General features: G+C 47.7%; 1 protein-coding gene across 1 annotated transcript in view; it reads left to right on the plus strand.

Annotated features, from left to right (window-relative positions):
- The window catches only part of LOC135909520 (uncharacterized), a 78,868-nt gene that overhangs the window by 36,440 nt on the left and 16,415 nt on the right, over window positions 1–26,013 (plus strand). The window contains exons 3-5 of the mRNA XM_065441501.1: window positions 5,305–5,471; window positions 15,317–15,399; window positions 15,977–16,060. Of these exons, the coding sequence (XP_065297573.1) occupies window positions 5,305–5,471; window positions 15,317–15,399; window positions 15,977–16,060 (334 nt within the window). The remainder of the gene's footprint in view (window positions 1–5,304; window positions 5,472–15,316; window positions 15,400–15,976; window positions 16,061–26,013) is intronic.

A 26,013-nucleotide genomic window follows, 5' to 3' on the forward strand; every position in this document is an offset into this window, starting at 1 on the left:
GCGAGATGCTGCACTCTGATGGGTTTGTGCAGTCGCCTCCCTACGCCGACATGCAGCCTTTCGACGACACTTATTTTAGTCGGCAGTCAAACAGGCCACCAGCTGAGCGCCCCCTTCTTACACGTCGTTCAACTTCCCCGCGTCGTCGCTTGTTGTCCCTCATGCGTCGGCACCTTTCACCAACGCAAGAGGGAAACTAAGCACCGCAGTTCAAGAGGCAAGAACTGCGTCGCCATCGATCTGTATGAGTACTCCATTGTCGCCTTCGAACGCTGTCGACCTTACTGTTGACGGCGTCCCTACCGTTGCGTTAATTGACACTGGAGCAGCCGCGTCTGTCCTAAACAAACGCCTCTCTCACGCTTTACGAAAAGTTACGACGCCACTTTCTGGGCTTTCTCTTCGCACACCAAGCGCCCAGCCAGTTCAGCCTTCAGCAGCATGCACAGTTAGAGTTGTTATTCAGGGCGTTCTCTATATTGTGGCGTTTGTGGTTCTGCAGTCCTGTTCTCACGACGTTATACTTGGCTGGGACTTTCTTTCGCGAAATAACGCCGTCATCAATTGTGCACGTGCTGATGCCGAATTATCGCCTCTGTGTGACGTGCCCTTCGTCGGCGCACTTCTCTTCCCGCTAAGCTAGTTCTTCGGGAAGACATCGCCATACCGCCGTACTCATCTGCCGTTGTTCGCGTCTTCTGTGGCGCTGTCTCTGAAGGCGCTGTCCTCTTCTCTCCTTCGGGACTCTTCATAACCCGCAATGACGTTCCCCTCCCTTTCGCCATGCTTGATATTTCAGCCGGTTTCAGCGCCATCGTCGTCTACAATCCGTCCCTACAGCCCTGACGGCTGTTTGCGGCGAAGCACTTGGCCATGTTCAGCCTCTTGATGACATGTTCATTACCGACGTGCCGGATGCTTTGTATGCAGAGCTCTGTGACTTCTGTGCACTTTGCACTTCTGCTCCGCCATCACCTGACTTATTCACACCTTTCTTTGCCGATGACCTTACTTCCGAGCAGCGCTCCCAGCTTCTTTACCCGCTTGCCCAGTTCCGCTCTTTTTTTGATGTCGCTCAGGCTACTCTGGGTCGCACGTCAACCGTCAGCCACCACATCGATACTGGCTCCAACGCGCCATTGCGGCAGCGCCCGTACCACGTATCCGCCAAGGAGTGTCAGGTGATCAGTGAGCACGTGGACGACATGCTTCAGCGCGGCGTCATTCGACCTTCCGATAGCCCGTGGGCATCAGCGGTGGTTCTCGTCACAAAAAAGATGGTTCCATTCGGTTCTGTGTCGATGACCGCCATCTTAATAAGATATCGCGAAAAGACGTCTACCCTCTACCACACATTGACGACGCTCTGGACAGCTTGCAAGGCGCTGAATTCTTCTCTTCGTTGGATTTACGCTCGGGCTACTGGAAGGTTCCTATGTCAGCAGTTGATCGCCCTAAAACTGCATTCATTACTCCAGATGGTTTACACAAATTTAATGTGATGTCATTTGGCGTATGCAATGCACCTGCTGCGTTTGAACAAATGATGGACAATATCTTACGCGGCCGGAAATGAAGAACGTGTTTGTGCTACCTCGACGACATCATTGTGTTCGCCCCTGATTTCAGCACGCATCTTCTTCGCCTTTGGCAAGTGTTGACGTCTTTGACCAACGCAGGCCTGCAACTGAACCTGAAAAAGTGCCAGTTCGCCGCGCGCAAGCTCATGATTCTAGGTCACATCCTATCATGAAACGGCATTTGCCCCGGACCATCAAAACTTCGCGCTGTGGCAGAGTTTCTGAAACCTAAGACACTCAAAAACTCAGCGTCTTCATCGGCCTCTGTTCTTACTTCAGACGCTTTGTTCGCAATTTTGCCTCGATTATATCACCTCTGACACAACTCTTAAGTGGGGCCAACGACCTATCCTCCTGGTCTCCTGCGTGCGACACCGCGTTCGTGACCTTACGCCGTCTGCTGACGTCTCCGCCTATACTGCGACACTACGACCCCACCACCCCGACTGAAGTGCATACCGATGCCAGTGGTATTCGCCTTGGCGCTGTCCTTGCGTAGCGCAAGCCTGGCTACTGCGAGTACGTCGTCGCTTACGCCAGTCGCGCGCTGACCAAAGCGGAACGCAATTACAGTGTCACAAAAAAAGAATGCCTGGCCATCGTTTGGGTACTCGGGGAGTTTCGCCCTTATTTGTACGGCTGCGTTTCAACGCGGTTACTGACCATGACGCCCTCTGTTGGTCACCCTCTTTAAGAGATCCGTCTGGACGCCTTGCCCGCTGGGCTCTGTGCATTCAAGAATACGACATAGACGTCATATACCGCTCAGGTGGCAAGCACACTGACGCTGACGCTCTGTCACGCTCTGCGCTGCCAGCCGAAACGGCCTCCCTCTCCACCATTAAGGCGCTATCCTCGGTTGACTTCGACACCTTCGCGTCAGAACAGCGCAAGGATCCTTGGGTGGCCTCTCTTTTGGATCTCCTTTCTGGCTCGCCTGCATCTCCCATCTCCCGCTCCCCGCGTCGCCAGGATGTCCATTTTGCTGTCCAGAATAACCTCTTGTATCGACGCAACTACCAGCCCGATGGTCGCAAGTGGCTCCTGGTTATCCCTAGGGCTTTGCGTTCCGACATGTGCGCGTTGTTCCATACTGACCCACAATGTGCACACGCAGCGTTTTGAAGACGTATGAGCGCTTGCGGCAACGATACTACTGGCGAGGAATGTTTACTTTTGTCCAAAAGTTTGCCCGCTCGTGCCGGCAATGCCAACGCCGCAAATCTCCACCTCATCCGGCCCACGGTTTATTAAAGCCGCTTCTATGCGCTGCTCGTGCCTTCGACCATGTGGTAATAGACCTGTACGGGCCGCTACCGCTAACGCCCGCTGGAAAACGATGAATTATTTTCGCAGTTGATCACCTTACACGCTATGCTGAAACCGCTGCTGTACCTGCGCCAGTGACGTTGCATCCTTTTTGCTCCATCGTTTCATTCTTCGTTATGGCCCACCTCGGGAGCTGCTGAGTGATAGAGGCCGTGTGTTTTTGTCGCAGGGGGTTGAAGCTCTGCTTGCTCAATGCCGCATAGTTCACCGGACCGCCACGGCGTACCACCCTCAAACTAACGGGCTTACGGAGTGATTTAATCGGACCCTTGGTGACATGTTCGCCATGTACGTTTCATCGGAGCATACAAACTGGGACATCATCCTCCCATTTGTCACGTAGGGATATGATACGGCTACACAAAATACTACATGATTTTCTCCATGCTTTCTTCTCTACGGTCGCGATCCTTTCCATACCATCGATACGGTTTTGCCTTATACACCAGACGCATCAGAGTGTGCTCCCGTTTCAGTCGTCGCCCGATACGCCTAGGAATGCCTACAATTAGCCCGAAAGTTCAACTCCACAGACCAACAACGACAAAAAGCCAATTGTGATGGCGACGCTACGAATCCGAACTTCGCTCCCGGCACACTTGTATTGTTGTCCGTGCCTTCTACCACAGCTGGACTTTCGACAAAACTTCTCTCGCAGTAGGATGGACCATACCGCATCGTCGAATGCACCTCTCCAGTCAACTATGTCATAGAGCCGCTTACACCGACATCCGACAAGCGCCGCCATGGACAGGATGTTGTTCACGTTAGCCGCCTGAAACAATTCTATGACCCGCTCGTCTCCACGTCGCAAGTTGCCAGGATGGCTCCGCGTTTGCAGCGGGGGTAATTGTAATGAAGAAGAAGACCACAAGAACAAGGCCAGCCAGATCGTCTGTTTCATGCCTGCAATGCAACCAGTGGGCCAACCGGATCGCCAGTGCTTAGTACGGGTGTGAGCCGTTCAGGCAACCAGCTTTTCCTGCTCTGCGTCACCTGCCTTCTCAGTTACGAACAGACGCTACCATCTGAACTGTTCAGTGCACCCAATACAGTTGTAACATTTCGCGTAATCCAATCGTATAATATACAAGGGTATCACCGGGAAGACTGTTACAAAGGGGGGCGGCATCACGAGGCAGCGCAAGTGTATGTATGTATGTATGTATGTATGTATGTATGTATGTATGTATGTATGTATGTATGTATGTATGTATGTATGTATGTATGTATGTATGTATGTATGTATGTATGTATGTATGTATGTATGTATGTATGTATGTATGTATGTATGTATGTATGTATGTATGTATGTATGTATGTATGTATGTATGTATGCATGCATGCATGCATGCATGCATGTATGTATGTATGTATGTATGTATGTATGTATGTATGTATGTATGTATGTATGTATGTATGTATGTATGTATGTATGTATGTATGTATGTATGTACGCATGATGCGAAATGGCAATGACTTATAAAACCATTTGTAAAACGGGAGCAGAATGGTCGTAGAACGGCGCTTATCCAGGGTCCGAAGCGCAATGGCGTAATGGATTTGGGTAATGCTCCTCGCGTAAAGAAAACAGCGCCTTGGTCTCTGCTGTTGGTGCAATATTTCCTTTCCATGATGATGCACCAACGAGCCCAAGTTTGTACTCTTCTTTCGCGTGAATACTGGTACGGCGATCGTACAGGCGTTTTACGAGCGTAGCTGCTTTGTTTTGCAATCGTGCAATTGCGGAAATCAGATACTTTTGCTGTGGCGAACAAAAGGACGAAGCTTGACGTAGTAGTTCTGCGGAAACCCGCAAGGTGGAGAGAAGTAATTAATAAAGGGGAAAATCATACATCCACCCGTTCGTAGCAATTGCTACAAAGGAAACCCTCACGGCTTTTTCAGTGTTCACCTAGGATTGCTTTGGCCGCTTTTGCGCAAATATCTTTACTATGCGTAGTGAATGAAAGGTTTGAAGCTGACTCAATTCTAAGGTATACTGATAGCTGAATGCACAAAGTAATTAGGGAGCGGCATTTAAGATATGTGCAAACCTGGAGGAAAATTTTCGTGGTTAAAGCAACAGCTTCGCATTTGATGAGTTCAGTATCATTCGGCGTTTGTCGCACCACTGATGTACAAGGTCTGGATGGTGTTGCAGAAAAAAAATAACATAGTTATTAAGCATGCGAGGAGTATGAAATGTCGGTGGGCTGGTCTTTGACACACGCGCGAACTTGCACATATATGAAGAAAGCTGGGTCGTTGGTCGTGCATTGTTTACCTGGTACTGGGATAGTAAATCAAGCGTCTGGTTTAATTGTTGCGACTCAGCTTGTTCATTTTTTACTTTTCTTCGTTAACCTGAAAGTTGCATTTCCTTTCTTTGCAGGCAAATATGCAATTCGGGTTTTTTGCGCTTCACCAACGGTCATATCAGCACGACCCTGCTTTTCACTGGGACGGAGCATGTATATACGGCCAAAATTTTGAGTGCTACCCAGAGGAAAAGTACTGTATGGGCTTTGTTATACACTGGCTGCCCTCGAGGAACAAGCTGTGAGTCTGAAGCTCCTGTAGATATAATAAGGACGTGATTATTAGTATGTAACATTATATTTAAAAAGTGCAATGGGAACAGAAAAAATAAGGTAGGCGAAAAAAGCTGCACTCACGACTTTTGAAGTAGCAGTGCTGTTGGTGTTGGCGTATTATTAGCCCGAACGTGACAAGTAAATGAACCAACGAAAGCAGGACACAAAGGTAGGTTATGTCTCATTAAAGTGTTAAAAAATAAAGCAAAGCTGGACTTTTTTTACATATCCTGCAAATCTATGCTCATAATGTAAGGCCTGCCAAACGCGGTGCTTTTTCTTTTCTTTCGTTTTTTTTTCGCGCCTCCGTCATCACCTCAATAATGAAACCACAGAAAGTCAGTTAGACGACAGCGCAATGAAGACGATGACACTAAACAGAAGGATGACATAATAAAAACGCTGAATTACCAACTGGCAGTTTATTGGACCCTGCAAGGAATGAATACAAAATGCCAGTGCTCTCATATTGCGAGTACAAGCTTACTGCGAGGCCACAAAAGATGTTCCTTGTGTGTCGCCCTGTGCGCGGCTTCCGCCATAATCGACTCGGAAGAAATGGCACAATATTACGAGGTCTGTCTCAAACCTTCATGCAGTGAGATCGCAAAAATGTGGAAGGAGATAGTAGTGGCGCTGCTCTCTTCCTTTCGCCGATCCAAAGGACTCGGTTGACCTGCAGTACCAACCGGACTGCTGCCTGGCGAAGCCGAATGTTGGGCCTGTACTACTTGTGTAATCAAATTTTAGCCTTTGCCGAAATGTAGATCGAAGAATAGACAAAACAAACGATGAAAAAAATATATTTTTTGGTGAAATTGAGGAATCATCGGTCCAGAAATTTATCAAACGTTTCAAAAAGCCTATGGAAAGGATCTCAGGGAGAAAAGAACTGTGTTCAAGTGGGTCCAGTCTTTCCGGAAAAGATGTGGTCAAGGACATATTGGACACAAGGACGATATAAAGGTGACGCGGCCTCTTCATGCTCTGCGTGGTTGAAAACATATATCATGCGCATTCTCTAGTGCTCAGTGACCGCAGAATCAATATTATACCGCCGAATTGCCGCAGAAGCACTGCATTTGAACTTCTCATAGAATTCTGAATGAAAGTTTGGAAATTCAAACGGGTGATTCTTGTGTAAAAGTTGCGATGAAAGAAAATGCTTCATTGTTTGGAAAGCTTCAGACTACAGGGATGCATTCTCGCAAAGCGTAGTCACCAGCGACAAAACTTGGAGTTGCGTAAACGATATCGAGCTAAAGTCCCAAAGCCAGGAGCGAGAAAAGAAAGATGAACCAAAGGCAAAATAAAAGACGCAGAAAAACAAAGGAAAATATAAAGTTATGATCGTGCATTCAGACAGTCATAAAATTGTGTCCCATGAATTTGCACCGTAATGTCAAACTGTCAATGCAGCTTTCCACGTGAAGATCCTGAAAGATCGTGTGCATGGCGTGCGAGAAATGTTTTCCAAAGGAAGGCACTGGATTTTGCATCACAATATTGCCCGCTTTCCTTCTGCAATAACAGTGCGTGAGTTTCTCGCATGAAATTCTATCACTGGGCTCGGGACCGCCTCCCTATACCAGCCGGATTTAGCCCCCTGAGACTTTTGAAAGGGAACATATCTTGCCAAGTTTGAGGCGCTTTTTCGTACGTATCTGTCCTCTAACGCCGAACGCGTTAAAATGGATGGTGGTGGCGTCTAGGAACGGTGCAGCTAAGAATTAGTTTACAAGCGCGAAAAAGTAACACGAAGCGCCGCCAATGGTTCAAGTGGGGAAACGAGTACAATCGCCGCCAGGGGGCGTTTCGTTAAAAATGCTGTTTGCGTTGAATGGGAAGGGATGAGAAGTGAGGAGAAAGTTCATATCAACAAGGGACTGAGACAGGGGTGCCCTTTATCCCAGCTGCTGTTTATGATGTGCATGGTGAGGATGGAGAGGGCGCTAGAAGGAAGTAATATCGGGTTTAATCACTCATACAAACAGGCGGGTACAGTAGTAGAGCAGCAGCTCCCAAGTTTATTTTATGCGGATGACATTGTGTTGCTAGCTAACAAGCAAAGTGATTTGCATCGTCTGGCTAATATCTGTGAACAGGAAGGCAACAATTTAGGTTTTAAATTTAGTGTTAGAAAAGCAGGTTTTATGGTATTCAATGAAAACAGTGAACAGACTGTGGAGATACAGGCCCAGGAAATACTTCGGGCAACAGAATATAAATACATTGGTTATATGGACGAGCGAGGGCAATAGATATATGGAAACACAGGAAAAAAGAATAACAGTGAAGGGGAACGGAAATGCACCCATAATGACGCACAGAACGCTATGGGGATACAATAGGTACGAGGTCCTCCAAGGTATGTGGAAAGGTGTAATGGTTCCAGGACCTACTTTTGGAAATGCGGTTGTTTGCTTTAAATCAGGGGTATAAACAGGACACGATGGGAACCAAAGGTCAGTGGGTCGCCTCGCATTGGGCGCTCACAGGAAGACTACAAATGAAGCTGTGCAGGGTGATATAGGCTGGACTAATTTTGAAGGACTAAATTTTGAAGAAACCTGGAGGCTTACGAAAAGGGTTCTACTTAAATTGAGGACGACGCAACGAGCTATGGAAAGAAGAATGATAGATGTAACGTTAAGGGATATGAAAAGAGCAGATTGGGTGAGGGAACAAACGCGAGTTTCTGATATCTTAGTTGAAATCAAGAAAACGAAATGGGCATGGGCAGGACATGTAATGAGGAGGGAACATAACCGATGGTCATTAAGGGTTACGGACTGGATTCCAAGGGAAGGGAAGCGTAGCAGAGGGTGGCAGAAAGTTAGGTGGGCGGATGAGATTAAGAAGTTTGCAGGGACAACATGGCCACAATTAGTACATGACTGTGGTAGTTGGAAAAGTACGGGAGGGGCCTTTGCCCTGCAGTGGGCGTAATCAGGCTGCTCCTGCTGCTGCTGCTGATGATGATGATGAATTTCGAAGTGAGGGAAGCTCGCAGTAAAATTGAGTATGAGGAACGCCTGAGGAATATGGAAGAAAGTAAATGGGCTGGGAGAATGTTCAGGTATCTGTACAGGAAAAACATTGATTCATAGTGGAGGAAAAGAACTAGGAAGCTTACCAGCAAGTATGTGGCCTCTAGGGGGGGCAACACAGCAACAAAGACGGTCAAGCGGAAAGTCCGAGAGGCTGAAATAATCTCATGGCTGGTGGCAATGGAAAGGATACCTGCCATGATTAACTACCTAAGAGGAAATCGAAATCAGGAAAGAAACAATTTATGATAACTCAAAGGGAAGCTCATTACTTTTCGAAGCGAGGTCGGGATGTCTTAGAACACGCACCTATAAAGCGAGATATAAGAAACAACAAGCATATGCTTGCTGCGGTAAAGCTAGGGAGACTACGGAGCATGTTTTATTAGAATGTGAAGACGTCTACCCAGCGGTCGAAGTAGGCACCACTGGCGAACTTGAAGCCCTTGTGTTCAGTGGGAGCAGTGGAAAAGTAAACATGTCCCCAATAGGCATTAGGAAGAGGTGATTGGAGGATTGGTGGAAGAAGTGTAGGGAAACGACAAAAAACGGAGACGTACAAAAGCACAGTTTGCAATAAGCGATCAGAAAATTTGGGTGTGGTAGTTGAGAGAGTTTTTTTATTGTTTGACCTAGGCAGGACATTAGGCACTATGATAGCAAGAGCTTGGTGGCGCAACTCACCGCCCCATTCCAAAGGGGACGCTCACAACATCCATCCATTCATGCTGCTGAAAATCTTCCCACGTACGCCTCCTTGCAATATTTGCACATCTGCGCCCGCCTTAGCCGATGTGCATAGCAGAGAATCGCTTCGGTTCTCTTCCATCTACACGTCACATCGATGCCTCTAGCTAACAAGGAGTTCATTGCCGCACAGGCTGCGTTCCGCAAGCACAAGCACGCCGAAACCGAACATCGTCGGCACTCCGCCAAGGGAGCCGAAGCTCGAGCAGCTCGCTTAGCGCGCGCGAGGTCAGCCGCCCGCGAACGACATGCCGCCTGAACGAGAAAGGGAGGCCCATCTTGAAGCACAGCCTCACCGCCGTTGCCGAGCGGTGGGCCACGCAGAAGGCGGCCTGATCCGCTGCTCGCCCGTACGCCGCCTCGCGCGGCCAGTCGCGTGGCATTTTTTTGCGGATTCGCGGGCTTCGTTCAAGCTTGGGAAAACACTTTTATGTAGCACGTATTGAGCAACAGAAAGACGTATCGGCAATTTTTCATGTAGCTCTACAGTTTGCTCCTTCACACAATTCATCTAAAAATGATGTAGAGAAGTTGATTAACTAATTAAGCCCTATTATGTAATGAGGTGGAATGTCTAAAAAATAATCCGAGTATCTCTGAGTGACAGCAAAGAAAATGAGCTTGGTTATGTCCAGCCACATAGCATTTTCATTTTTTTTAAGTTGGGCTAAAGTTAAGTGGGGCACTCTGTGTATATATATATATATATGTATATATATATATATATATATATATATATATATATATATATATATATATATATATATACAATAGTGATGAAATACCGTAGATTTAAGATTTCCAAGGCACTTACTGTTAAGTTTAGAAACACTGAAGCAGCTTCTGAGGTTACCAAGAAGCTCTCAGATAGGCGTATAGTGTCCCCATTGTACAGAATTCAATGCAAATACGTTCATTTCTTCGTATACCACGCTTCTCCTTAATGATGTTCTTACCAGGTAAAACATAATAAATGTACTCATACTCACGAACCCTCCTCGGAGACAGGTGACTCTGAGATTGTTGCAAACAAGAACTTATCCAAGTCCAAACTTTATTAACAAGATATATCCTGAAAGAGAGATACCAATCAATTGCGAGAAGTGTAATGGCATCATTACTCTGGATCACATGCTTTGGCAGTGTCCTGTGACTTTCACAGACTGTGACAAGGAGAGAGACTGGTGGCAGCGAGTCCTACACAGTGGAGTTCTTTCCGATCAAGTACAGGCCGTCCAGAAGGCCCATGATACGGCGGTAAGGTTAAACCTTACTGTCCCGACGTGGGAGCCGACTGCGTCAACCTAAGGGTTGATCTTCAGGACATTAAATAAAGTTCATCATACCATACCATACTCACGTTCATCAACCAATCACACCAAGAAGGCTTTGCTTTACGTAGATGCGAACTGGAGTTGAGTGTGCCTGTTTCTTTTTATTTATTTTTCGTTTCTTTTTGAACGCGTTGCACTAACTCTTTTCGGCAGACCTCGCGCAACCTATCACAGTGCTACTCACATCACAAGGAAGCCCGAAACCGTTTTGCCAAAATCGACAGTCTGTTTCAGTGTTTCTGGCAACAGCAACTGGTAACAACATCGTCCAATGATTACGACCAGTCATTTAATGTCTACAAGGGCGGTGCACGTGTTGCCTGTGAATTGACTGTATTCGGCTGTGAGCGTGACCAGACACACGTCTTTCAAATTATGGGCCCCGTACTTATGGTTACCGATGCACAGTGCCTCCATCAGCCTTCCTTGGGTGAATAAAGTAACGCTTAGACTGCTGATGGCATCTCTTGATTAGTGCTACATCACTTATTCGTTTGAAACGTGTCTTGCTATTCTATAGCATGGTCTTTCTTTTCTTTTGTCTTTTTCGTCAAAATGCTGAGTCGGCAAGAGCAGGCGTTATCAGCAGAGAGAGACACGCAGTCTGTAATTATAGGCATTGTCAGTAGGGCCAAGTGTTAACCATAATGGAAGAAACTCGCTTCTCATCATCACAACCATCTCATTTTATGGTCACTGCGTGTAACGTAGGCTTCCCTCAGCGATCTCCATAATCCCCTGTTGTGTGTCATCTGTCTCCATGATATGCGTGGAATTGATTGCGTTATTGTTTTCTTGGGCGCAAAATCTACTACTCTTGTAGATTGCCTCTTATTTGCGCCACACGTATTTCGCATTGGTAGCACAGTTTATACGCCTAATATCCAATAGCAAAAAAAACGACTTCTCCCAAACACTCACCGCATGTTTTCTGCCTTTTAACGGTACGCCTGCAATATTTTGCTGCACTTCTCGTTGCTGAGTCCTGAGCTTCTCAAGCTTCTTGTCCTGAGCTTTTCTGTACCTGGTTATCACTGGTTGAGTGCACTAATTGTATACTTTCTTTCTCAACAACAATGGTGAACTGAGCGAGTAACCTTGTTTATATTTTCTGGAGATAGACGGGATGTCATATGTTGTTTGTAATAAGGTTAGAAGTGTGTCATTGAATTACGGCAATCGGTATTTGGCCCACCATCCTGGAAGAACTGTAATAGCCACCGCGATCAAATTTATTTAAAGGGGGGAAACAGGATGCTTGATGTGCATACAATGTTAAAAATGGTTTGGCCTAACAAATTTTTTTAGGCAAATGCTCAACACCATTACGTGTGGGCGACGTCACAAGCACGCAAGTCATAGGCGAGCAACGTTTAAAATTGTGTAGTTTAATTACAGGCAAATGAAGTTACTAATGCAAGTGCTCGATAAAATATAGCTTCGCTAGAAACTAGATCGTGATGCGGGAAGGTCATATTGTCACGTGGTAGTGACGGTGAAGAAAGAACACAGTAGCAGTACTGTGAAAGACAAAACTAGCTTTTATTCGGCGAACCTGTGCCCACAAAACAGGCTACAGCTAAAGCACAACGATAGCGGGGAACACAGTCGGCGATCGTCGAAAATATGATCAGCGGGTCAAGCGCGTCGGCTTTTATACAGTAGTCATCGAATTTTCCAGACTAATCTGCGGGACCCGCATGTCTTCCACAAAGTTCTACACCATGCGCGTCAGGCGAATAAATCAGATAACACAAGGTTCGGCGACAACAGGCTGCGGATAGAAGCATCGATAACTTTCCAGAAACTTCGGATACATGCAAGCGTGTCCCGTGCTGTGCGATAAGATTTGTTAGGCGGCGAAACGTGGTCGCCCGATAAATATAAGTACACGTGTCAATATACATCTGTTGTTTTCCTTTGCCTAGATGCTGCTTAGGTGGGCATGCTGAAATATGGAGAATCTTCGACCTGAATAATACGTGGGTAATACAAAACACTAATAAATATAAAGGCACTGTATGCGATGCAACGTCGGGACTTGACTGAATTTATTATTTAACTGAGTACCTCCAGTGAACGGGCCGGTAAAGAAAAATTTGAAGAAAGAAATATATTGCCTGCACGCTGAAGCACTTCCGCTTCTTACTCACAAATATTTCGCAAATCTCTCAGAACTCTTAGAATGCACACAATAAAAATGGCGCCAAATCTTAGGGAATCTATTGATGCCTCTGAAAACTCCCTATGCTATCTCTAGCAAGAGCTGGAGCATTCGTAGAAGTCACTGAATTGCCGGCGCCTTATCTTGAAGGCCGTTATAAGTTTCGCGGAGTCTCTCGGCAGGCTATCACGGCACCCCTTATCTCTGCCTATGTTCACTGAAAATTAGTTGATTATTTACTCGGATTCATTATTTTACTGTGCACACTACATAGGCTGCACACCAGCATGCAGTCAGAGTTCTCTTGATTCCTTTAAACATAGTAATCAAACAGCTATTTAATCTACCTGCGGTGACCTTTTGAAATCTCCCGAAAAACAAGTTGAGGGAGTGTTCAGGAGCATATAGCAGCTCATGTTCCTACGCCTACGTTCCCCGTCTGCACATGTATTCAGATTTAGGAATAATTTTGTAAACGTGCGTGGGAAAGTAGAGGATAGGGTTTTGATAAAAGTGTTCCTAGCACCTGATGCTGTAAAAGAAATAACGCTGCCTTGCTCCCAATCTTACGCTAAATTATTGTAGAGAAACTGAGCGGCCGTAAACGTAATAAGGCTCTCACTGATAACCGACTAACAATATTGCCGTGGGCTCTGCTGACACTTAAAACTTGCCAAAAATGTGTGGAAAGAATAGAAATGTCTGCATGGAGGAAGAACTGGTGCCCTGAAATCTACGCATCAGTTAGGACATAACGCTTAGCAGCGGCCAGTGTGGGCGATCGAGGAGTCTATTCACTGCGCTCCAGTTGGCCGCCTACTTATACAAGCATTTTCCACAAACACTAATAAAGTAGAATCTGGCGCTATTGACTGCAGAAGGTGCAAGCGTGGCTGACCAGCCAGCACAGGAATGATGGGTAGTACATACATTTCCCTATGCCTCCTTCGTCTGGCTTCAAATGAATTTGTAGCTTTGCAAATTAGTCATATTCGATGAAGATGCCATCATAAAAACAACCATACGTAATGATTATTCATGTGCGGTTATATAAATATAGTCTTGGTGCATTAAAATATAATTACTAAAAAATTTAGGCCAATAAAGAGAGCAAAAGCGTTATGATAAAGCAGGAACTTCTGCTGCCACTATATTTAAGATTATACAAGTTAATATATGGTCATGGTCGCAGAAAGGTCACAGCGTAAGGGTTTTGCGTTGTAATTTCAGTAGAAACTCCATATTATCTATGCATGCATCATCATAATTTTTTGAGCAAGAGGGGGGCCGGGGGGGGGGGGGGGGGCTGGCGTCCCGCCTGCTGCAATTCCACGCTTGTGATATGCACGGTATTTCGTTGTCAAAGTGCCGGCAACGTTCACAAATGTGTCCCAGTATAGCAAGCGCGTCTTTTGCGACAGTGCCATTGATAACTGTCGTACTTTGTTCAAGTGATCGATGGTTAAAATTAAACAAATGGAAGCGTATCGATATTACGGCAAATCGTATGGTAAATTTTCATCAAAATCACCACGTAGCGACCATCTGAAAGAGCTAGCCGGTTTTGGCACGCGAAAGGTGTACGTGCATTTGCGGAATAATTGTTGGAGCATAGGGCTGCTACAGTGGCGGGCTGGGGTTCAAATCCCAGTGCTGGGCGCACATTTCTTAAAGTGATATTGCATCTACAAAGCGAGAACCCGACCAGCGACCAACCGACAGGCCACATCTGGCCCAATCATGGGATGGTATGTAAAAAAACCTTCACCCCAAAACTCTTGGTACAATGAGGGTGCTACAAGTCAGTGTGCTGGACACGCTCGCTTTTCGAACAATGGCGTCCACACTACCATGGCCGCTGGCCGTGACACTACAGTAGCTTTCGCGTGAAGGTGAAGCACCGCATTTTTCAGTCGTGTAGAAGACAGCAGCAGAACGCTTCCCATCCAGCAGTTATGGTGTATTTGTATTGATCAAAGGCGGCGTCTCTGCATTCAGTAATATGGATATCTGCCAACTTAGCGATATTTTATTAGATTGATGGTTTGACATTATTTTACTGTGCTTTTTACTAAAGGCCGAAGGGAACGTTCTGTAAAAATTTGCGTGATTTAATATTACCGAGAGTAGTAATACATTTTTCTTACGAGACATGCTCGTTTCTATATATGCGTTTAAGTAGTTGTGAGAAATTTTTAAATGTTTGCCCAGCTCAGCGTAAACCGTTTTGGCGCTTTCTCGTGGCGTACATTGAGACGGTGGTCTTAGCACACGTAAGTTTGCAAAATAATCTGTTACAGAATGTTTGTTTTGAATGCCAATACTGATGGTGGGAAAATACAGCTCGCAGAACTTGTTACTGGAAAGCTGTGAGCCACAAAGTTTCCCTCGCGCAGGAACGAAATATGCATACGGAATACCCAAACCTTTGTGTGTTTGTGCATGCCTGCTTTCAGTTTGATGTATTTTATTTCCTTTTCACCATTTCTGCAATAAAAATACATTTGCATTACAGAATCAACAGGACCTTGTACCTGCATTTAGAAGCTACCGAAGGTTATGCGATGGCTAACGCGTACGCACCTTCTCCAATCAACGGTAAGTGTTATTGAAACAAAAGTGATCTGATATATCGCATTGAAAGCTCTCTGTTGTCAGGGTCAGGCACGACACAGGTCAGTATCTTTTTTAAAGGAATGTTTAGGTAATAATTTTGTTGCCGCTATTATACATATTCGCTGCACGAGGAGCTTGTAAATTTTGCAGAGAAGAGAGAAAAAAATACTTGAATGAATAGTTTAGGAGAGTATGGACATAAATACCCTCACTCGAAGGCCTCGTTGACAGCCTTGTCCAGCTCTGTCTTCTATAACGTTCGCTCCAATCCCCGAAAATGGCTGATTCAGTAAGTCTTGGAGATGGGAGGTGGGTGGCGTGTTAAGGTCACCCGTCCTAAACGCCTCGTAGTGCGCGCAGAGTAAGGAAAGGCAAACCAGTCAATATGTGTGTAAACTTCACACAAAATCAATAATTTGTGCCACAAAGCAGTCGTTTTTTAACCGTTTTTCGCCACACCCAACCTGGTATTTCATTACACCATATTTGCTGTACGTCCTTGTGTTCGTTTGTTTTATTCGCAGTTTTCAGATACCAACAAGAAAATGTTTGTTTGCAGTGAAAACGCTCCCCACGAAATATATCTTCGTGGCCACCGAGTACGACAACTGCGACATACTGCGCGTACCACATATGTCCAACGGTAAGCAAAGAAAGTTCCGCAAGCACACATCATTTACTAATCTTCTAATGTGGTAGGCCGCCTTCAAAACTCAATTTTTTTGCACAAGATTATTTTTCGTTGTTTTTTTTTATATTTCGTTCACGCCCAGACATTGAACACCATGTTGTAAAAAAAATGTCTTTCCATAATCATTAATTTGGGAGTTACAGTGAGCTTTCCAACCCACACCCTCGTATTGCGAAACCGAAAAACAGTGCTATTTCTTTTATATGGATATTAGTGAAAATATTTCTTTCATTTTATGGTTGCATCAGCCTGTAAAAAGCAGACTCTAGGGCAACTAACGGGGGCTCCAGCTATGAAGCTGATGCATTTTGGCACTCTGTGTTGTTTTCGACAACTTTCACGTGGTGTGAAGATGGGTTTTCTTTTTTGCCTCAATGAAATATTGCTCCACCCTGTATTATGCAGGCCTTGATAACATTTTTTTGAACAAGATATTTTCATATAAAATTCTGCACACCGATTCCTCACTTGAGGATGGGTAACGAACTTGAATAAAAGAAATCGATGCAATATTTTTTCATTTACACCTCATCTTTCAAATCAATCTGGTGAAAATGAACAGTTTCTTTCACTTTGCTTGGTTTTCGTACATTACGTAATTAATAATTATAACATTGCATATATCCTAACTCATTGCACAGGTCTCACACTCAGCTACATACGTCCCAGACTAGGGCGAATTTTTCTTCAACTGTGAGGCTTTTCTTTCGAGGAACCCGTGTACATGGCTTTTTTTTTCTAGCAACTGCTGCGAAAAGGTGGATGTCTGCTTCTCCCTTTATTAATTACTTCTGTGCAACTTGCGGGTTTCCGCGGAACTATTACGTCATAAGTGTCAAAGCTTTACTCAATTCAGAACTTCATTGATTACGTATCACTGCTGGCGCGACTAGCATTTTTAGCACATTTTTGTGATAAGCATTACATGCTTATTCTGGGAAAAAGGTTATTTAAATCCTGGATCCCTACTTAAAGATCTTTTTGTGTGGCCTGCCACCTTAAAAGAAAGTGAGTTCAATCTGTTGAATGTGCACAAATATTTGTAAGACCTGTGTACTTAAAACAGATAAATCAAATGGACTAGGCTTAGGCTAGCCTAACGAAAAGTTCACTGCTTTTAGAAGAGTCACTGATGGGCACCTAGCGGGCGCTTTCTAAAGTAGGCTCGGGATGCAGTAGCAGAAGACAACTCCTTACAGCGAGAACGAATGTTTGCGGCTTGGACTGCCTCTGCACTCGGGTGCCAAACCACTACTGCAGTGGTGACCGCTGCGGGAAAGGTGCGGCCTCTGTGAGAGCAGACATGTACACGATGTTACGGGGGTTTGGAAGAACCCAACCCACAGCGGTGCGAGGTGCGCCCTGCGGACAAGCGAAATGAAGCCCCAGCGGAGCTGGTGTTAAGTAGCCGCTTCGTTTTGTTCACTAATACGACGCTTCGGTCGCTTTCTTTTGTGTAATTCTACCTTTGCCTTGATACTGTTTATCTACCCCTTCCCCAGTGTAAGGTAGGAAACCGGACTTGCGTCTGGTTTACTTCCCTACTTTTCCTTCCTTCCATTTCATCCTCCTCCCTTCCTCCTACCTTAGTAATAGGCACACATCGTTGGTGCGGATTTGTGTATCAAGGAACTCCGCGCGGCGTGATCCCTGCATATGTTGTAATGATCTTGCAATCGGTGAATACGCATGAATTCGCCAAATAAGTTCCGTATAAGATGCCTCAAGAAGATCAATAGCGAATTTAGTCACCCAAATGCCTACAATAGTCAGCGAACTCGTCAAACTGGTGAACAAAAGCGCGAGTTAGCGCTGTCGCCGAGATTCTGCTGCGTACATAAATGAACCGCCTTTTGCACTGCACTCATTGCATTTGAAAATGACTTTAGTGTCCTCCTTGGAAACGCACAAAGATAAAGTCTTACCAACTTCTGATAATTTATTTACAATATTATGGAAGAGGGAAGCGACACGATGTATCTGAAGGTGGAGCACAATTGGCCAAAGTAAATGGGCAACTATACCTAAGCGGCGTAAGCATTGCACTCCTTCGTCACGAAAAGATAAAAAAAGAATGTAATTTAGTACAAAATGCACACTCAGAAAAGCACTCAACTGTGGAAGAAACCAAGCGCTCTGCATGGTAAGTTCTTAGGCAGCACCAATACTTCACAAACATAACGCGAATGTTGCGCTGGACATCTATACTTGTCAGCAATCCCTGCTGAGAGCTACCACTTATCTAACGCATTTCCGAAGTAACTACAATATTGACACGCGTACTTAATTTCATCGGGCGACCACGTCTCGCCGCCTAACAAATGTAATCGCACAGCGCGGGACGCGCCTGCATGTATCCGAAGTTTCTGGAAAGTTACCGATGCTTCTACGCGGCTGTCCGTTGTCGCCGAACCTTGTGCTATCTGATTTCATCGCGTTACGCGAATGGCGTAGAACTTTGTGGAAGGCACGTGGGTCCGAATGATTAATCTGGAACGTTTGACGACTGCTGTATAAAAGCCGACGCGCTTGACCCGCTGATCAGATTTTCGACGATCGCCGACCGTGTTCGCCGCTATCGTTGTGCTATAAGTGTAGCCTGTTTTTGTGGGCACAGGTTCGCCCAATAAAACGCTCGTTTGGTTAATCACAGTATTGCAACTGTGTTCTTGAACGTCACCACCACGTGACATCTGGTGGAGGTGCTTGTGCGTTCATGTACCGAACACCCCCGCAAAGCCGCGATCCAAGCCCGAAGCCCGAGGACAAAAACAACATCGCCCAAGACCCGCGTGCTAGCCGCAGACTGCAAGGACTGCCCCAGAGCACGGACTTCTACCTGAGACGACAAAGAAGATCGTGGTCACGACAACCCCAATGGCTGCCCCAGCGTCCTCCGTTATCCTACAACAACATCGGTACCCACCGACCTTCCATGGAGCAGCGACTGAAGACCCGGAATCCTGGCTGGAGACCTACGAACGAATTGCGACATTCAACAACTGGGACACCGAAGACAAGCTGCGGCATGTCTACTTCGCCTTATAAGACTCCGCCAGAACCTGGTTTGAGAACAGGGAGTCGACCTTGACACCGTGGGACCTGTTCCGTAGCGGCTTCCTGCGCATCTTTACAAGCGTCGTGCGCAAGGAAAGGGCCGAAGCTATGCTGGACGCCCGAGTGCAGCTACCAACGAGAACGTTGCCATCTTTACGGAAGAAATGAGCCGCCGATTTAACCACGCCGACCCTGAAATGCTCGAGAAGAAGAAACTTCGCCTACTCATGCGTGGTGTGAAGGAGGAACTTTTTGCTGGAATGGTACGAAGCCCACCAAAGACAGTCGACGAGTTTCTTCGCGAGGCCATCAGCATCGAAAAGACACTCGAGATGCGAAACCGGCAATTCGACCGCCACCAGAACTCGACAAGCTACGCGGGAGTTCACTCACTGGCCACCGACTACCTGCGCGAGACTATCCGAGCGGCCGTGCGGGAGGAGCTACAGAAGCTGTTCCCGTCATCACAGCCTCAAGTGACTTCTATTGCCGACGCCGTGCGTGAGGAGCTCCAACAACAACTCGGAGTAGCCCCTGAATCGCCACAGCCTCAGCCGCAAGCGATGACATACGCCGCTGTAGCCCGCCGTCACGTCCCCCTTCGCGCACCCGGCCTGGCCCAGTGACGACACACTCCATCGTCCACCACCACACCCGCCGCCAGCACGCCAACCCGTCAACCCACGCGGCATTCCAAGGAAGACTGACGTTTGGCGTGCCCCCGACCACCGCGCGCTCTGCTACCACTGCGGAGAAGCCGGTCATGTGTACCGCCGATGCCCATACCGGGAGATGGGACTGCGAGGTTTCGCCGTTAACGCGCCGGGGCCACAGATTGGTGAACGACCTCGCGATATCGCCGACTACCTCGCCGCCACTCAATGGCGCCATCGACGACCTTCCCGTTCGCCGTCACCAGGCCGCTACCTGTCGCCACAGCGCCGACCATACACTGGCCCAGTCCGGGGTTGGTCCGTCAGCCCATATCCGGAAAGCTAAAAGCAGTAACCGATGGTGGTGCGGTTGCTGTTCGTCGAACTGATGAAGATCCTCCGCCGCCGACGGAGACGACGAAGAGACCATCTAGACAACATAATAACGACACGCCACCATCTCGACGAAATCAGGAAGCCAAAACTACACTGACGAAAGACGACTTGACGACGCGACGTTCCAACTTCAGCTCAACACGACGCAGCCGTGATCCGACGCCAAGACCTAACTGTAACGCAAGACAAAGAAGCACCGACCTCGACGTGCTTCTCGACGGCCACGCAGCCACTGCCTTAGTAAACACAGGAGCCGATTACTCCGTCATGAGCGGACCCATCGCCGCCCAGTTGAGGAAAGTTAAGTTTGCATGGGACTTACCCTGCCACCTTCGTTATCCTCCATCAGTGTTCACGAGACGTCATTCTCGGCATGGACTTCCTTAATGAACATGGCGCAGTCATCGACCTGAAGACGAAATAGATAACGCTGTCGCAAGATCAAGCGATACCGCCGGAGAGCTGACGTGCTTCTCGACGGCCACGCAGCCACCGCCTTATTAAACACAAGAGCCGATTACTCCGTCATGAGCGGACCCATCGCCGCCCAGTTGAGGAAAGTTAAGTTTGCATGGGACTTACCCTGCCACCTTCGTTATCCTCCATCAGTGTTCACGAGACGTCATTCTCGGCATGGACTTCCTTAATGAACATGGCGCAGTCATCGACCTGAAGACGAAATAGATAACGCTGTCGCAAGATCAAGCGATACCGCCGGAGAGCTGTCGTAGTTACCATGCCTTGAGTGTGCTCGAAGATCAAGTGAGCATCCCGCCACGCTCCAGCATTATTAGAGAGATTTAGCTTGAGCGTGTCGTTTTTACGGCCAGCGGAGCGGACGAGCGCAGACGCCACTGCGCATGCGCACGTAAAAGCGCGTAAAAGCGTGCGTAAAAGTGCGCGGGCATGTATGGGTATTCAAAATGGCAGCCGCCAACACAAGCACCGGCGCTGCTGCGTTGTCGACGGCGACGACAGCTCAGGCCCGTTTACAAGTTAAGAAAGCCCGGAGATGTTTCACAGCTGAGGAAGACGTCGATGAAACCCCAACCGTTTGTCAGCGGGGCACCTTTTGCGTGAACGGCCTGAAAAATTTTAAGTGAAATCTTGAGTGCAAATTTGTAATTGCAAATTTTGACAACCTTGACATTGATTCTGCTGTAATTGCAACTTACCTGCGAGAATTTCTCCAGCGTATCGAGATTGAGCCAAGAACGGTTATTTACATCGTCGAGCAAATGAAAAAATCGCTCGTCGATGTGGCGCAGAACTTCGTTCGTCAGTGATGACAACGTTGAACGTGGCCGCCCGAAAAGATCTTCAAGATCACACAGCCGGTTGTGATAGGGCAGCCGTCGTAGGGTAATGCAGAGGGCTTCATCTCCAGGAACCGCAAACCTGCGCGCAGTTACGACCTTATCGGGTATGCGCAAGGCACGCTGAAATCGGCCTATACGCTCCTTCTCGAAACGAAAATACGTCCTAAAGACGCCATCGTCCATAGCATCAATGTTCAAAAGTCCGTGCACTGAAAGTGGCTCATGTCGCGTCTCTTCAAATATCTCCAGGCACAGCACATCTCCAGTATCGGTCCAGGTCAGTTGCTACAGCAGCAGCGGGTCCTGCAGTATGCTCTTCGGCATGATGCAAACAGCAGTAGCAGCCGACAGTTCGCGAATGCGCACGGAAACAGCTTACTTATTTTGTTTCTGCTTGGCTTGGCCAGCTCTGGTGAAAATATTCTGTTTAACAGACTGCCCTTTTGTAGATCTAAAACGCAACACATACCAAATAATTAAATAAAAACACAGAATCTACTTTTACTAAAGAGTTTCAGCGCATTATTATCAGGTTCAATTGATATTCTTTTCACTCTAACTCGAATTGTGACCAATAGGTGGAGCAGCAGAGCAAGTGACTCTACTCCGCTCGAGAAGACGGGTGACCCGCCCGGCTAAAACCATCTTCTCGCGCGCCTCTCCCCTGGTGTATCCGCTCGCCCGCTCCACCCCGCTGGCCGTAAAATCGCCCAGCTAAAGCTATCTATTATTTCCGTCGGCACCGAAACACCCACTGACGTAGAAGGCGTCATCGAGGGCGACCAACATCTACTGCTCGACCGTGAAATTTGCGTCGCAAGAGGGATCGCTCAACTCCGCGGAGGGCAAGTGGAAGTTATGCTCACCAACTTGAGCCAAGAGTTCCAGCACATCAACAAGAGCACGGCAATCGCATACATCGAGGAAATTGTGGAAACCAGCAATGCCTTTATCCTCTCGGATTCAGCCGCATCTACCCCGATGAGCATAGTCCCCGAACCAGACTTCGACGTGAATCCAGGTCTTCCTATGTGTAAGCAGCAACAGATCAGAAATCTTCTCCGAGGACACAAAGACTCCTTTTCGACGTCATCGAGGATTCGACAAACACCAGTTGCAAAGCATCGCATAATAACCGAAGAGTGCGCTCGACCACTCCGCCAAAGCCCTTACCGAGTTTCGACGCGAGAACGTGAAGCTATTAGGCAACAAGTCAACGAAATGCTGCGCGACATCATCCAGCCGTCGAAAAGCTCGTGGGCCTCTCCTGTAGTCCTGGTTAAGAAAAAGGACGGAACCCTACGCTTCTGCGCCGATTATCGTCGACTGAACAAGATCACGAAGAAGGATGTGTACCCCCTTCCACGGACAGACGACGCATTGGATCGGCTCTGCAACGCTAAATACTTCTCGCCGATGGACTTCAAGTCTGGCTACTGGCAAATAGAAGTCGACGATAGAGATCGCGAAGAGACTGTCTTTATCACGCCAGACGGCCTCTACGAGTTCAAGGTCATGCCATTCGGACTGTGCTCAGCGCCTGCAACGTTTCAGCGCGTCATGGACACGGTGTTAGCCGGACTGAAGTGGCAGACGTGCCCTGCTTACTTGGATGACGTCGTTGTCTTCGCCGCAAATTTCGACGATAACCTTAGGCGGCTTGCGACAGTGTTAGAGGCCATTAAGTTATCAGGGCTCACTCTGAAGGCGGAAAAGTGCTGCTTCGCTTACGATGAGCTTTTGTTCCTAGGCCACGTGATCAGCAAATCAGGAGTACGTCCCGACCCCCAGAAGACAGCTGCCATCGCAAAGTTCCCGCAGCCAACCGACAAGGCAATACGCAGATTCCTTGGCATGTGTGCCTCCTATAGGCGCTTTGTCAAGGTCTCTTCACGCATCGCGGAGCCGCTAACACATCTAACCAAATGTGATGTCCAGTTCAAGTGGGAAGCACCGCAGGCCGAGGCATTTCAAGAACTCAAATGACGCCTGCAGTCGCCGCCGGTACTTGCACACTTTGACGAGGACGCCGATACCGAAATCCACACTGACGCCAGTAGCCTAGGCATCGGTGCCGTCCTAGTCCAGAGGAAAGAAGGACTTGAAAGGGTGATATCGTATGCTAGCCGGTCGCTGTCAAAAGCGGAAAGCAATTATTCTAAGACTGAAAAGGAATGGCTCGCCATCATTTGGGCTACTGCTAAATTCCGCCCTTACCTCTATGGCAGGCCATTCAAAGTCGTCACCGACCACCACCCGTTGTGTGGGCTGGCTAACTTAAAGGACCCTTCAGGACAGCTGGCGCGGTGGAGCCTCAGACTACAAGAATATGACGTCACGGTAATATACAAGTCCCGAAGAAAACATTCCGACGCCGAGTGCTTATCACGCACCCCCATCGATCCCCCACCGCAAGACGACGAGGACGACGACGCCTTCCTTGGGATAATAAGCGCGGAAGACTTCACTAAACAGCAACGAGCAGACCCGGAGCTGAAAGGCCTGGTCGAGTATTTGGAAGGGAACACCGTCATTGTCCCTAGGGCATTTAAGCGCGGGTTGTCTTGGTTCACGCTACAAAGCAACCTGCTCGTGAAGAAGAACTTCTCACCAGTCCGCGCCAGCAACCTTCTTGTTGTACCGTCAGCGCTGCGTCCAGAAATACTGCACGCCCTACATGATGATCCAACCGCTGGGCACCTTGGATTCTCCCGGACGCTGTCGAGAATGCAGGAAAGGTATTACTGGCCGCGTCTGACCGCCGACGTCGCCCGTTACGTCAAGAAATGCGGAGACTGTCAACGACGCAAGACACCACCGACAAGGCCAGCAGGATTACTACAGCCGATCGAACCTCCTCGCCGACCATTCCAGCAGATCGGGATGGATTTGTTGGGGCCGTTTCCGATGTCAACATCCGGGAATAAGTGGATCGTCGTGGCGATAGACTATCTCACCCGCTTTGCTGAGACTAAAGCTCTACCAAAAGGCAGGGCAGCCGAAGTGACGAAATTTTTCGTCGAGAACATCCTTCTGCGACATGGCGCCACAGAAGTCCTCATCACCGACAGAGGAACGGCTTTCACAACAGAGCTCACACAAGCCATTCTGCAGTACAGCCAGACAAGCCACAGGAGGACAGCTGCCTACAATCCGCAGACGAATGGTCTCACGGAGCGCAACAGTTACAACAGCCGTTTCTGCGAAAGCTGATTTATGCTGGGCGAACCTGTGCCCGTCAAGAAAAACCGACTGAGCACTCAACAACAACAAGAACGTCCCTCGAGCTTCGCTCCTTCGAACGTCGTCTTCCTCTTTTTCGCCTGCTGTCGCGTGCCAATCGTCCGATTCTCGCGCACGAGCCGCCGGCCTGTCAGTACCGGCCGAGCGTTGCCTTGCGGTGCTTTGCTTGACGCTCGCGGTGTGGCGGCTACGCAGTTGGGATATGTCGGTCGTCTTTGTCTTCTCGCAATGCTGGCGGCATTAGCCCCCTCCGAAGAAGCATCGTCCCGATGCGTAGGAAAGGCCTAGAGAGGCCAACTGCTTTGGAAGGACAGTGGTCAGAGGATGGCCGGTGCTAGGCTTGATCGTATGTGCAACTTCTGTTAATGTCTTTCGTAGTATGGTTGCATTCGTACTACGTGTACGACCTCTGTCAATGTCTTTCGTAGTATGGCTTCATTTGTACTACGTGTACGACCTCTGGGCGAGTCCTGCGTCGTGTGGAGCAGACTTGGCCTTCAGGAGTTACCTCGTAGTTTAAGGGACTTAACCGGCGAAGTACTTTGTAGGGGCCAAAGTAACGGCGCAGTAACTTCTCGGAAAGACCGGGTGTACGTATAGGCGTCCATACCCACACTTTGTCTCCGGGGTTGTACTGTACCTCTCTTCGCCCTAGGTTGTACCGGTTTGCGTCCACGTGTTGCTGTTGTATGATACGGTGCCTTGCCAACTGCCGAGCTTCTTCTGCCCTTTCTATGTACTCGCTAACGTCAGGGTCGTCTTCGGTGCTGTTGTCTACAGGTAATATCGCGTCCAGTGTCGTTGTTACTGTCCGACCGTAAACAAGTTCAAATGGCGTGAAATGTGTCGTTTCTTGTACCGCAGTATTATACGCAAAGTTGGCATATGGTAGAATACTGTCCCATGTCCGATGCTCGACGTCCACATACATTGAGATCATGTCAGCGAGCGTTCTATTGAGCCGTTCAGTCAGGCCGTTTGTTAGTGGATGGTACGCTGTGGTTTTTCGATGAGCAGTATGTGTTAGTTTCATAACAGACTGCATCAAACGGGCCACAAAAGCTGTTCCTTTGTCTGTTATGAGTACCTTAGGTGCGCCATGTCGTAATACTGTGTGTGTGACAAAAAACTGAGCCACTTCAACGATGGTTCCTTTTGTAAGAGAACAGGTCTCAGCATACCGGGTCAAATAATCGGTTGCTACCACAATCCACCGCTTTCCTGAGGTTGAAACTGG

The sequence above is a fragment of the Dermacentor albipictus genome, chromosome 5 (assembly GCF_038994185.2).
Source record: "Dermacentor albipictus isolate Rhodes 1998 colony chromosome 5, USDA_Dalb.pri_finalv2, whole genome shotgun sequence".
In the NCBI taxonomy this organism is placed as follows: domain Eukaryota; kingdom Metazoa; phylum Arthropoda; class Arachnida; order Ixodida; family Ixodidae; genus Dermacentor; species Dermacentor albipictus.